We start from the raw sequence: 15,725 nt of genomic DNA on the forward strand, positions 1-15,725 counted from the left end.
AATACAAATCTTTATAAGGGAGAGACAAATTACTTTTTAAAGGGGATGGTATTAAATGCTTGAAACCAATTTCAATGCTCTGGTTTTAGTATAAAAAGACATTCCGCTCTTTATGCTACCTGAAATAAATTTAACTTGCGATGAAAAAAAATGTTTAGGTCAAAAATATCATACTAGCCCCATAAATTAAATGGCCAGTCCAATACTGTACACATTCTATTAGAATGAACTAATTCAAAGTCATGTACCGGTATATTAAGTCTTGTGACTGTGCCTTTACTGCTTAACTCATTCAGCCCCAATCCTGCCTGTAGGCATGATGAGGCTGAACCCTACTTAAGAGCTCTGTTGCATCAAGGTTATTTAAGATATATGAAAGTGGGTCATATTACAATACAGGAGACAGATGTAGCTCTACAATGATACCAAATTACCTGGACTTTCTACTTGCATTACAAAATGCATAGGAGAAAACATATCTTTTGAGACCCAATTTCTTTACACCTAAAAATTCACTCATTGATGGAATCGGATTTTGTGTCCGGTTTTAGACATTTTGGCCTGTGACCTATGACAAACTGGTCTTAACTGCACACAGATGGGTGAACCTTTGCAAAAAGTAGGATAAGTTGGGGATTGGGAGTAAGACATGGCCAGAAGTAAAAAATAATGGATCCAATAAGCTAACAAACAAAAAAAAAGAACTCAAACTTTTACACATCTGCACATGCACGAGCCAAATAGTCAATGAAAGACAACATTTCTAGGCATCAGTCAATGAAAGACAACATTTATAGGCATCAGTCAATGAAAGACAACATTTCTAGGCATCAGTCAATGAAAGACAACATTTCTATTCATCAGTCAATGAAAGACAACATTTCTAAGCATCAGTCAATGAAAGAACATTTCTAGGCATCAGTCAATGAAAGACAACATTTCTTGGCATCAGTCAATGAAAGACAACATTTCTAGGCATCAGTCAATGAAAGACAACATTTCTAGGCATCAGTCTAAGCAAAAAGCTCTTGGAAGCAGATGTTTTATGATGTATTCAGAATTAACCTCCAAAACGCATTTCCTACCCCCATTTCAGGCAAAAATGACAAATGTCTCCGGGACCGAATGAGTTAAGGACTAAACACATGATTCACATTTTAGTTTAAATTCAATGTTTCTGTTTTGTTTGATTTTGTTTTTACACTGAAGTGGTTGTTATTTGGAATTTGAAGTATCTCAGAGGAATACTTTCTTTTTTGTAACAGTATGAAAAATGTATGCCATTAAAGAGAAGCTCAAGAAGGTGTGTCTCTTTTCAAGTCAGTGCATGAAGTAAAAGCATAAAATTATATTAAAAAAATTAAATCAACCTTTCTAAATATACATGTACAGTGAAATCCTGCTATAGCACACTTCATTATTGCACAAATTCAGATTCAGCATGATCATGGCATGGCTCCAAAACCTACTTACAATTTTGCAAAAAGAAAGAAAAAATTCTTCAAAGTATGATAAAGAGTGTGTAAAATGTTCATTATCATTTCGGGGAAGAGATCATGTATGTACTTCAATACAACACAATCATGGTGTTGACCTAAAATTTTACAATTTCATCAATTTCTTGGAAGTTCTGTGCCCAAAAAAGCAAGAGTTTGGTTTAATAAATCAGCAAGATGTGTTGTATTCTTGAAGAAAAAAGTGTCTTATAATTGCATCTTTTTTTATATGAATAAAGTTGTTAAAAATTTCTACTTGTAAATTTTCATTTCAAATGTGTCATTAGTTAATCACTGCACACTGTCCTTAGTTTATTTTGAATGATGTCTGCTCATAAGTGTTAATCTTATTATTATTAAGCCATGAACAAAGAGCCATTACCACTCTGGTGGCCTAGTGGTTAAAGCGTCTGCCTCAGATGCGGGAGCTCGTGGGTTTGATCCCTGGCTGAGTCATACCAAAGACCTACAAAAATGGTACTAACAGCTGCCTTGCTTGGCGCTCAGCATTAATAGGTTAGTGTTAGGACTGGTCAGCCTGGTGTCAGGATAATGTGACTGGGTGGGACATAATGCTACATGTCTGCGGCATGATGCCCCAGTGCTAGACATCACTATAAACTGTCACACTGCAGACATCGTAGCAATATGACTGAAAAATTGTTAAAGCTACATTAAAAATCCAAATCACACACACACACACACACACACACACACACAAAATGCCATTAAGTCATCTTGGTGTTTGTCTTCAAAACATTCTGTGTACAATTGTTTTTCAAACAATAGCCAACATGTGTTTGCTCATTAAACTGCATACAAGACAAAGCACCAAACAACACGGTGGTTGATAAAAATTCTCACCTTAATTTAAAAGCCAATTAATATAATCAATTGCTAATTGTCAAAGTCTATCTCACAGCTAAACAGTGGTCAAATTATGGGCCAATGATTTATAAACATCCCAAAAATGGGAGTAATGATTTATAAAAATTTAAAGAAAGAAAGCCACAAATATGTGCATGTGGCTTGGTAGTATTATTATACAATTGCCACAGTTCAGTTGACCAGTGAATAATGTTGCCCATTCCCTATAAATATGACCCCATAGTTGATTAACAATTATTCTAGCTGTAGTCATTCAAACAAATAGATGTCAAAGTTTTAATTAGTGGATATGTACAATGGATAGCAATACATGGAAATGTCATGCTTTTACTGTTAAAGAGAAGTACTGGACAGGATTATGTCTGGTTTTAAACAAACACAATTAACTTGAGATTCAGGTGTTCATGAGTCAACCACCTGATGATAGAAGAGCAGCTGAAAATCAATCAGTTTCAATAACAAATAAAGTATTCCGAATCGCTGCAGAGAAATTCTAGTGGTTCAAAATTTGTATAGACACTGTTTATTGACACTGGAACATAAAAGTGCATACATAATGAACCATAAAATCATCATGCCTTATGTAACTTTGCTGTTATTTTCTTGCACTTGAATTAAGACACACAATTATTAAATATTATATTTCTGTGTGCATATTTTTGATGGAATTATTATGGATTCACTCTCACACCTGCCATGAGATCAACTGATGAGTACACAGCGTTGATACTCTAAAAATGATGCAATTAAATTAAAGGTAACATGCTAAAATTGTAAAATATATTTTATCAACATGCCAGACTTATAGGGTGCAGGTTAAAATTCCATCTGGATCAAGCTGCTGTGGCATATCCTTGTGCAAGGCACCTTACCCAAGTTGCCTCAAAACTAAATTATGTACTTTTGTTGCTCTTCTTAAAACACTACATCAAAAACCCTTTCTCCACCAATTAAGTGATAACTGTCTCACACTCCACGAACTATGACAAGAAAAACATATATCTGAAATGAATTAGCATTTAACAAAATAACATATTTCAGTTCTTTTCTTTGCAAATTTATATACTTTACTAACATTCAACATTTCAATTTTTTTTTGGACTAGAAGATAGCTTGTGTTGTGCTAGTGTTTAACTGAAACATGATTGTGTTCGTAACTTACCAAATTATGTGCCTCATCAAAAATAACAATATTTCCTTGCAGTTCCACTCCATGTGCTTTTCTTGACTGGAAATAATGAAATTTGATTAACGTTATTATATGCATATAAGGATACACACAACAGTTGTAACTACCATATTGCCAATAATTTTCTAATTTTGTTGGAGTCTCCAAATTTGAGTTTGCCATAAATCCACAAATTCAAATTTATTCTTTCTACTTTAACTTATTTTAGCAGAGAATTTTTATTCTCATAAGAATCTGCACATACCTGTATAATCTGAAAATAATATTTTTACCTGTTATTATTCTTAACCATCTCCCACCCACCCACCCATAAAAAAGTGTAAATAAGAATCCCTTGAAGGAGCTGACACTCTACTGGCCAAAAGAAATTTCCAAGAAGTCATGATAAGAGCATTTCTTTCTTTTAATTGCTAAGTCTCAAAACCATCTCTGACATTCTTCAGTTATACAAAGTAATTCAATATAAGCTGATGCAGACTCACATACTGAATGTAAGGTTTGCATCATTTCCACTTAGGACCAAGAAAACATCATAAGAAGTCTTCTGGTGAAAACCATGTTTTGATTTGACGCCCCTTTCAGGAGAAGTCATGGTAAGATTATCAAGATGTCTTCTATGGTGACCATATTGAATATCAGAAAAGCATAATTTCCATTTAGGACTGAAGTATGATGGTAAAAGTTCATTATCAATTTGACCAGCAATCTAACAGAACGAGATTTTCAAGAGAGACATTGTGTTGGCCATATTGGAAGTCATTGAGGCACTATTTTCTTTACAGTAAACTAAGAAGCTATTCCGTGAAAATCATATGCTGATGTCACCATCCATTCAGAGGAAGTAGTGATAAAATGAGTACAAGATGGTGGCCTGAGTGGCACCATTTTAAGACTATCTGCTGCTGTGGCAACCATACCAGACATCAGATTGACATTATTTTCATTTAAGACCAAGATGACATTATAAATAGTCTTCCAGCAAAAAACCCATTTCAATAACCATTCAGAAGGAGAAATTATAACAAGATTTTCAATATGGCTGATATACTTGCCATTACTGAACATTAGATTAGCACCATTTTCATTTAGGACCAACTAGCAAAAACAAGTCTCTTTGTGTAAACCCCATCTTGATATGACCATCCGTTTAAGAGTAGCAGTAAGATTCTGAACACGATGCTGTGGTTGCCATCTTGGATTTTTGTGTGGCATGATTTTACTTTAGGACCAACTCAGAACATGTGCATAAAGATTTATGCGATTGCTCAAGTACTGATAACAAATTTCTGCTAATGGCTAGATGGACAATGGACATTTGATAATGGATGATGAACAAAATACCATCCCAAAGCCCCATTGGTCTGTGATCAGTACAGCTAAAGATCATGGTCTCTCATGACAGGTTATAAAACTATAATCAATAATTTAGTGCATTCAGAATCTGCATGGGTCCATTTTCACTAATCATCTCCAATGTATCTTTCTCAAATTTAATTTTTTGATCATCTTCCTTATTGTTTCATAATTAACAATAAATCTTTCACTTATTATTCAACAGGAATCAAGGATCAAAACATACTCAGAATATCCTAATTCTCAAGAGAAGAGTTTATTTTTATTAGTAAGGAAAATCTGAGAAACAGATTAATTCTTTTCTCAAGAATAAAGTTACTGTCAGTCACACAATGTCTTTAAAATAAAGAATTAATTTTTTAACCATTTAATGATTTCTACAATTGACAAAAGCAAATAATTTCAGAGGCATTATAATATACCACTAACTTTAAACTTTAAATAAATTTTAGAGAAATTCAGTGGGGCCAGTTCTTTCATTGTAAGAGATTTCTCATAGCAGTGGTCTTTCAAGACACATTTTCTTGGGATATTAAAATGTGTTTTCAAAAAACACTGCTAAGACAAAACTCCTGTACATCATTGTTACTTTTATCTTCAATTTTTCATACACCCATACATAAATAATGAAATGTGTACAAACCAATTACAAACAATACAGTCATTACAACATAAACTTACATTCACCTGACCGACACATGCAGTACAATCCCATTCTATGAAGAGTCATAAAAACAAATATTTATCCAACTAGAATGTTTTAATGTATTACTATAAAGGCACAAAAAGCAGGATTAATTACGTTTGAATAATGGAAATTATAGAATAACTGCTTTATCTTTATTGCAAGAATTCACTAAAACCTGGTATCTGCTGTAATTCTTTAAACTAAATTCCCAGCATCATCATAAAACCCATTTTCATCTGTAATTCTTGGATTAAAACCCATTATCATCTGTAATTCTTTGGATTAAAAACCATTATCATCTGTAACTGTTTGCAATTAAAATCCAGTATCATTTGTAACTTTTTGCAATTAAAACTCTGCATCATTTGAGCTGTTTGCAACTTCTAATTTTTCATTCAGCATCAATTTATGATTCAACATATTTTTGGTACCTTAATTTTTCATGGATTTAACTCTTTTCTCTTAAGTTTTTCTACTGAGCTTAAATTATGAAGATTTTTCATCTTCAATTTTTCATACACCCATGAATAAATAATCAAAAGTATACAAACAAATTACAAATAATAATTCATTACACAGACTTATATTCATCTGATACCTGAGCAATTGTCAATATTCTGCGTGTACTAAAATTGTTAAAAAATGTTTCTCCTAAATGCCAAATTCTCTTTTAAGTAAAAGTCTATATAATAATAAATAAAAAAATAAAAATATATCCTCTTGATTATAGAAAATGATGTGTTAATAATTGTGGCCAACTCAGCTGTGGGGCCCTGCGTAGATGTGTGGTCTACGGCACTCACCTATACAGATCACTCCCACCTCACCTGTCTTCGTGGGTTAAAGCCTCAGACTCAGCCTACATGGATATGTGAGAAAGCTTTTCAGTAGCTTCCCATGGGTTGGTTCTTCCTTCTGAGGTTTTCTCCATGCGTTCTTCCTCTGCCAGATATTCTGGCCACCATTTATAACCTATCATGTGCTGAAAAATGTCATCCAACCCACAAAAGCATTTGCATTAACCCACCTGTTTCATGCAACTGAAACAGTGATTAGAATATTACTTGAATTTGGATCAACTGAATGTGGCTGGCCCTCCTTAATTCTACATAAAATCTGTCAATCATTTCCATGAACTGGTTGGAGTCCAGTTGACCATAAAAGATGCCTAAATTAGTTTCAAAAAGTTCTATTCATAAATTTAACAACCTGTTGGTATGTTATCCTCCTAAAACTAATAGCTCATCTAACTTTAATGGTTTAATAAAGCTTACAAAGTATGCATGTGACTGATTCTAATATAGCTGATCCTCTATCAGATGACCACATAGCCTTCTCCCTCCCCCCAACCCCAGTCTCTAAATCACACCCCATTTCCACGAACTGACTAAGGCAAGTTTACAAATAGTATGTGCATCTATGGCATCCACATCTGTTACTCAGAGAAATCATTAGTGACATCCCTTTATCTTACTGATTACATCAGACTCACTGGCTTGATGTCACCCATAATACAAAGTGAGTCTATTCCTGAACTTACAATTTAGGGGGGAAATCCACTTATACATTTTTTTAAAAGAGGGGAAATTTCTGAATACATATTGGATTGAATGAAGAGAAAATAGGGCTTGAAAATATTATGTGCAATATTCATATGTTCATTGGATTTTTGGGCATACGTTTTAGAAATTGGCATGAATCATGCAATTGCACACTCAAGAACAAAGATTGTACTCCTAGATGCTTGAACGTGGTATAATAAAGAGTTTTCAAGCACATTAGTAATTGAGGTGAAGAGCCTAATAAATGTTTTGTAATCTAGTGTGCTGCATCTTTTCCACAAAAGAAAAGACTATACCCATGCGATTTTTTTTAAAGAAACAACAATGAAATCTTAGCAGTAAATGACTCTGCAGTTATTGCTTTGCATTAGGCCACACACACTAAGACTGTCATATGGCATATGGTCTCTTTTACACTTTCCAAATATTTTCTGTTATACAGTGTGAATGGATATTTCTTTTAATAATCATATCTGTACTGAAGCATACTGACATGCAGTCATCAGTCAACACCCCTAACTGAAGCATACTGACGTGCAGTCATCAGTCAACACCCCTAAATAGTTCCATTTTGAGTGTGCGATATAAAAATATTGACTGAACATCTGTATCATGTACTCAATCAACCTTGGAAAATTTACTGGGCATGTACTAAATGTCAAACAAATATATAAATTTGATAAATACTGTAACTGTTAGGTTACCTTTGTGTCCAAAAGGTAGTTGTATGGCATAAAAATAATGTCAGCATCTGTCTTCAGCTCCCTGGCCATGTAGTAGGGACACACTCTGAAAGTATTCAAAGTTGATGACTGCTGAAAATCTCTAATGCACTGTATTTTGGACTTATCTATTATCTGACCACAAAAGATCAGAAAATGAATGGTCATATGGAAATTGTCATTTAAACATTTAGTTATATATCAGCAGGTTGTAAGAAGGAATGCCATGACATTTTGTCCCTTGTGGCAAAATCCTTTTAGACACTACTGTAGGATTACTGTGCAGACACAGAAAGTAGGTTGCATGGCACTATCTCAAAGGGCATACTAGTAAAACATGCAAAAATGGGGTAACAAAAACCTGATCAGTAACCTTAATCTTGAAGATATAACCTTGACTGTGATACATGAGATGAAACCAAATTGAGAAGGATAAATGTACCATGGTTCAACCTTGTACATCAAACAACTTTAACACTATGTAAAACAGAAACAGAAATCTTAAGATATTGACCTCTGATGGCGACCTTGATGATAGGACCCAAAGTGATAATGGCAACTCATATTCCAGTAATAATATATTTTATACCAAGTTGCATTCATTTATCTTAAACAGCACTTAAATCAGAAAGCTTGAGGGAACATAAGAATAAAACATATAATAATGACCTGTGACACTGACCTTGAAAATTGGAACCCCAATGTGGTATGAGATACATCTTCTAGCAACAATAAATAGGTATACAAAGTTTCTTTGCTTAATCTCAAATGGCTCTGAAGTTACCGAGTGGAAAACATGGTAGAATATTCCAAATACTGAACCATAATGATGACAGAGTGGAAAGTGTGATGGAATATTCCAAATACTGAACCATAATGATGACAGAGTGGAAAGTGTGATGGAATATTCCAAATACTGAACCATAATGATGACAGAGTGGAAAGTGTGAACACACATGCTAATGATGGTATAACCAATTGCATCCCCTAATCTCCAGTAGCCCTAGGGGCCCCGAGTGGCCGAGTGGTCTAAAGCGCTCTTCGTTATGGATCACTGCCATCTCACCTCTGTCTGCGTGGGTTCGAGTCTCAGATTCAGCTAATGTGGATATGTGAGAAAGCTTGCCAGTAGCTTCTCGTGGGTCGGTGGTTCTTTCCGGGGTTTTCCCGGGTTGTTCCTCCACCATTAATACTGGCCGCCATGTACATCGTGTGCTGAAAAATGGCGTTAAACCCTACAACAACAACAACCAGCAGCTTTAAAGTTATAGTATAAAGGAAAGTGTCATGGAAATCCAAAATACTGACCATAATCTGTTAATCTTATATGGCTCTAAACTTAAAAGATTGGAAAAGAAAGTGTGATGGAAATTTTAAAATAGACCTGACCTTGAAGACAGGACTCCAGATCTGGAACACGTGGCATCATCCTTACCAGGTTTCATCCCCAAATATCAGACGTGTAAAGTTATAAAATGAAAAGAGTTTATAGACAAATTCAAGAATATTTCAAGTATGCAACCTACTTTTTGACAAGATGAGGATTTTTGAAGGCAACCCCTCAAAATCAAGGTTTTTGCAGTGTTGCAAAAACCATGCACAACACACCTTCTAGTAATGATTTATAGGTATAAAACAAGTTTCATATCATAATCTGAAATTCCTTTAATTACAGAGCTGACGGAAAAGTGTCCTGGAAAATTAAATATTGATCCAGAGCCTTGTCTTTGAAAACGAGACCCCAAATGTGGCAAGCCATAGAGTTTTTAATGATGATGTATCTATACATCAAATTTAATCCCTTATTCTCCAAAGACTTGCATGTGTCATGGACAGATTTATGATAGAAAAAAATTCATAATTGAAAAAAATTCACATTATTTACATATCAAAGGACATATGACAGAAATCAAAACTTAATTATTTCATTTTGAGCTCATTAATTTAATCTGAAAACAATTTCTGCATTCTTTATGTATATGATATGTGATCTTCAGCCTGTACAAATCTGTAAATATTATTTTATGGACAAATTGGTGACAGGACACTTTATTCCATATTCTTCTACGGAATGACTCTTACTTGGGTATATAATAATAATAATAATAATAATAATAATAATAATAATAATAATAATAATAACAACAATAATAATAATAGTAATAATAATAATAATAACATAAATAATTTTTTATAATAGTAATAAAAATAATATAGACTTAGTACAAAGCCTAATCTTTTGAAGCTTTAAACACTTTACAATATTAGATAACACATAAAAACATATATAGAAGATCTCAAATGGTTTAATATTGAATTTATGAAATGAGTTGAATCATGTCCAGCTTTTGCAAGCCCCCACCCCCACAATCAACAGAGTAATACCCATACTTTTGCTTGTTGTTATTGTTCTTGTCTTGGGGGTTTTAGCCATTTTTCATGATATGTTATACATGTCATAAATAACCCTGTGGGGATTAATTGGCCATATTGCATGTATCACTGAAAATTGCTAGCCAACCCCCTTCAACCGCTAAGCTGGTGTAAACGTAAATTGACCCCATTGTTCACAAAGCATTGAAGGAGAGGTGTATATGAGCAATTTTTGGCCATATTGTTTCTGAATAATACATTAGCACTTTATCCCCAATACAATCCAATTAAGTCAGCAACCCTTGATTAAGTATTCATAAAAAACACCATTTATTCATCATTACTAATAATCAATATACAGCAAGACACAAAAATATGCTCCAAAAGCATTATTACTCTCCTCATTTGTCATTTTTACTCAGGGTATGTTTGAGATTGGCTTATGTTCAGCAAAATCACTGCCTGAATACAAATGGAAACAAAACAGAAGTCGCAATTATACTAATCCTAGTTATCTACGTGTTATCTGAATCAAACCATCCCTTGTCAATTAACAAAATCCCATGGATCCCAACTATCTGTATGCAGCAACCATTATCTCTAGCACAAGAGATTGCACAAATCCATGCCAGAAATAATGAAACCTTCAATAATCATGAGTGAGAAATTGTACCACGAGGATTTACCATAAACTTAACAAAATCTCTGGGTGTGTGTGTGCGCATGCATGCGTATGTGCGAGTATGTGTGTGTGATTTGGATTTTTAATGAAGCTTTAACTATTTTTTCAGTCATATTGCTATGATGTCTGCAATGGGGCAGTTTATAGTGTTGTCTAGTACTGGGGCATTATGCTACAAATATGTAGCACCATGCCCCACCCAGTCAACTTAGTCATTATCCTAAGACCGGGCTAACCTGTCCTAACATTAATCTCTTAATGCTGAGCGCCTGCCACTGCAGCTGCTTGTACCATTTTTATAAGTCTTTGGTATGACCCTGCTGGGGCTTAAACCTATACCCTCCCACATCCGAGGCAGTTGCTCTAACCACTTAGGCTACCGGAGTAGTCCATTATTAACATTATTAGCTGATAGTAAACACACAAGCACTTGACTGGTATATGTAGATCATAGCACAGAATTAGCATTATTAGCTGATAATAAACACACTAGACTGGTATATGTAAATCATTGCCCAGAATTAACATTATTAGCTGATAATAAACACACTAGACTGGTATATGCAAATCATAGCCCAAAATTAACATGTTTAGCTGATAATAAACACACTAGACTGGTATATGTAGATCATAGCCGAGAATTAACATTATTAGCTGATAATAAACACACTAGACTGGTATATGTAGATCATAGCCCAGAATTAACATTATTAGCTGAAAATAAACACACTAGACTGGTATATGTAGATCATAGCCCAGAATTAACATTATTAGCTGATAACAAACACACCAGACTGGTATATGCATATCATAGCCCAGAATTAACATTATTAGCTGATAATAAACACACTAGACTGGTATATGTAGATCATAGCCCAGAATTAACATTATTAGCTGATAACAAACACACTAGACTGGTATATGTAGATCATAGCCCAGAATTAACATATTTAGCTGATAATAAACACACTAGACTGGTATATGTAGATCATAGCCCAGAATTAACATTATTAGCTGATAACAAACACACTAGACTGGTATATGTAGATCATAGCCCAGAATTAACATTATTAGCTGATAACAAACACACTAGACTGGTATATGTGGATCATAGCCGAGAATTAACATATTTAGCTGATAATAAACACACTAGACTGGTATATGTAGATCATAGTCCAGAATTAACATTATTAGCTGATAATAAATACACTAGACTGGTATATGTAGATCATAGCCCAAAATTAACATATTTAGCTGATAATAAACACACTAGACTGGTATATGTAGATCATAGCCCAGAATTAACATTTTTAGCTGATATTAAACACACTAGACTGGTATATGTAGATTATAGCCCAGAATAAAGCCCTTAAACATCCGTCATTTTGTATTTGTGCAACAAGACTCTTTCGTTGACTGCATGTATTTACTTTTAAGAGCACTTATACAATTGCACTTGGTTACCAGTAGTTGTAAAATGAGAAAATTCAGGTTTGTACTACCATCTTTAATGTTTTCTAATGGTAAAAATATTTATCTTTTTTAATGTCCAAACAAAATTGGGGAAAAGAAAATAATTCCCCCCAAAATGGCCCAAATAGTCAGGGTTGGGTGAGGGTGAATAAATATATATCTCTATTTTTGTCACCCTGGTTGGCCATTAATAATTTTTTTCAATTTTGATGCCACAAGATCAAAATGTCTACATATATGTTGACTGTGCCACCTTTGACATAAATTCTGTTCTTTCCTAATGAAAAAATACCCATATCATATCAGTAGTTTGTCAATGCCAGTGACGTCTGAGTTAATCTCACTATGTACCAGATTAAACTCTACAGGTCTGGGTAAACTGAAAAGAAATTCTGAAACAATCATGCCAAAAAAAATGCAAAAAATATTGTCTCCTTAAGTCAAATTTCCTCTGTAACAGTCCCAAGTATATCAAGCTGTGAAGTCCACCATTTTCATACTGACTGAACAATCAGCCTATCAGTACTTCAGTTGTTGTATTATTAATATAGTAATGTGCACTGTCCACATGTGGTGATATCATAATTCAAATTGCAAGGTCATCTGAAACAGCTGGATGGTATTCAATAGGGTGAATATTAATCATGTGGTCTGTGGCTCTCCAAGGGCAACCCTTCAATATATGTGAACTGGGGGGGGGTGTGTGCTGATTGCATGGTTCGCTTAGGGCGCTAGTTGATGCCAGCTATTCTAGTCCAACCCTTGCAGCTCTCTCATTCTCCCATTGCAAGAAAATAAAAAGCTTGAATGGCAAATATACAAGATGGGTAATTTGCCTAATTGGAGAAGCAGTAAGTTAACTTGACTGTTTAGAATGGGATTTAAACCTTTCAGAGTGTAGAGCATATGTATAGGTAAATGTTACACAAATTTCATAATCTTAACAGATATTCTCCTCTCTTGTAATGATTAATGATATCTATCTAACAATGGACCCAATGCATTATTGTATTCTTTTTGAAAGGTGTTTTGCAATTAAGATTATTAACAATGCAACATGCAAGGGACAACCAATTTAAACTTAAGTGTCACAACAGAGCTTGCATAGGGCAGATTCAAAAAAATTTCTTATTTGTTAAATGACATGTTTACTTTTACATGCATTAGAATTTCAGCATACTCAATTATCAAAATCTTTCTAACAAATCTTGTCCTTAATCTGCAGGGAAATTATTTATTTGAAAAATCGATCTTCTCCTACCAATTCTCATTTACCATATTCATCAACTGATGTTATAATGAAAATGATAACTAGCCCACAAGCCAGCCCACGTCCTGGTTTATCCATTTATTTACATCAGGGTGCAGCTTTAAAAATCACTTACCTGGCCTGTGCCCTGGAGGAAGTTGCACATGCTTGCTACATATGATATGACACTAAAAAATATTATTTTCATAATTCTTCCAAAAGATATATATGTAAACACTATGGCTAATAATCAAAAAATGCAGCTCTTATAGGCAGTATACATTGTTGGAGTTTTTGACTTTCAAATACCAGGCACTGTATTAAATCAAAATACATTTGCAACCTAATTCAGAGATGAAGCATGCTACAAAATAGGTCACAATAACTTACTTTCACCAGTTCTGGTGGTTACGAAGTAAACCTGTGACTCAAACATCAACACCCTAAACCATCTGTATAAAGGTAATCCTTGTCTTTGAAAAAGTATCAACAGCTTCCTTGATTTGAATTCCTCACTTTACAAGAACAATAAAAACTAAACACACGTCCCAAGTAACTTTGTAAGCAAAAACTCCATACACTGAATTAAGAAGCAGCAGTAACTTATTACAAAATTATTTTTTTTTTAAGTGAGAATTTTATCTATGGCATCTATTATTGTCACTAAATGCAATTTTTCCTCTATTGTAGCATAAATGCCCTGATACAACATGCCTAATCAATTGGTAAAATACTCAGAGTCCCATGGAGAGAATAAATTTCCATTCTGAACAGTTTGTACTCATTATTTCATGTACAAGTGATCCCTTGGAACTAGCTAAGTGAAATGAAGCAATTACAGAAAAACATTACATTCGACCAGTCAGAAAGAAAAAGAAGGAATAATTATTCTCCAAACACTACAAGTTGTTGTCTAAATATCCAGTTAAACTTTTTAAATTTTGAAAACCTAATAAACTATAATGATTCAATGCAATCAGACTATATAGATTTCTGTGGCATTGAATATCAAGAACAAAAATGTATTTGTCAATATATAATATTAAAAAACTCTATACACAATCAACTGCTGCACAATGACTGACGTCATTCCAATATAATTTCTTCAAGTGTGTGTGTGTGTGTGTGTGTGTGTGTGTGTGTGTGTGTGTCTCTGTGTGTGTGTGTGTGTGTGTGTGTGTGTAACACATGTAGGTTATTTTGCGCAAATGCAAAGTGCCTTGCCAAAGGACACAACATGGGAACTGAACATGTCTGATCCAATGGTAGGATTCAAACCAACACCCTTATGATCATGAACCTGACAAGCTAACCAATGCACCACTATGGCTCCTGAAGTAGGAAAGACTGAGTAAGACATGAACAATGGAAGCTCTGTAGCTAAACTGTCTCATTTTCTATGTGCTGGAAGGCGAAGAATACCTATAAATCTAGTTTTTATCATCTTCAGTTATGTTGCAGAAAGTTCCAGACCTGCATATCAAGCCCATGATTGAAACATTCATGCAAACAATTGACCTTCAACCTAATGTTGTAGATTCAATTGTATTAGCTTCATAATGATTTATCCAAAATGTTAAATAAATGATTCCTCTCAAATTATATCAGAACACTACATTAAATAATTCTACAGACTGAACTTAAAGGAGGAATGAATAATTTTGTTGACCACAAAATTATATAAAAGCCTAAGACACAATAAAATGACCAGGATGTGGGTCAGAAGTACTCTTTCAGATCAATCTATGTTTGTAAATAAGGCCAGATCTTGAATTCAAATATCAGGAAAAACATAACTTAAAAACATAACAAAAAACACAAGAATAGTCATACAGGCCAAACCTCTCCCCTCAATTACACACAGGTTATGCGCACAATAAAAATCAAATATTCACAACAATAGACTCCAGCATGACAGCAAGCAATCATTGACAAACAAATGGACGACGGACACTGGGCTATACCATAAAAATAGGTCCCAAGAAATCAGTGATCAACTAACAATGTGTCAATGGAAAATAATGTCCCATCATAAGTCGTGAAAGCTGAC

General features: G+C 34.1%; 1 protein-coding gene across 4 annotated transcripts in view; it reads right to left on the bottom strand.

The window, feature by feature from the left end:
* LOC149773124 (regulator of telomere elongation helicase 1-like) overlaps nt 1-15,725 on the bottom strand; it is a 240,161-nt gene that overhangs the window by 135,081 nt on the left and 89,355 nt on the right. For all 4 annotated transcript variants that reach the window (XM_089946787.1, XM_089946786.1, XM_089946788.1 and 1 more), the window contains 2 exons: nt 7,881-7,965; nt 3,547-3,612 (listed from right to left, as the gene is read on the bottom strand). In XM_089946787.1, coding sequence (XP_089802913.1) covers nt 3,547-3,612; nt 7,881-7,965 — 151 coding nt within the window. The remainder of the gene's footprint in view (nt 1-3,546; nt 3,613-7,880; nt 7,966-15,725) is intronic.

Source organism: Sinohyriopsis cumingii, unplaced genomic scaffold, assembly GCF_028554795.1.
Source record: "Sinohyriopsis cumingii isolate HCF-2022 unplaced genomic scaffold, ASM2855479v2 utg000881l, whole genome shotgun sequence".
NCBI classification, from domain to species: Eukaryota; Metazoa; Mollusca; class Bivalvia; order Unionida; family Unionidae; genus Sinohyriopsis; species Sinohyriopsis cumingii.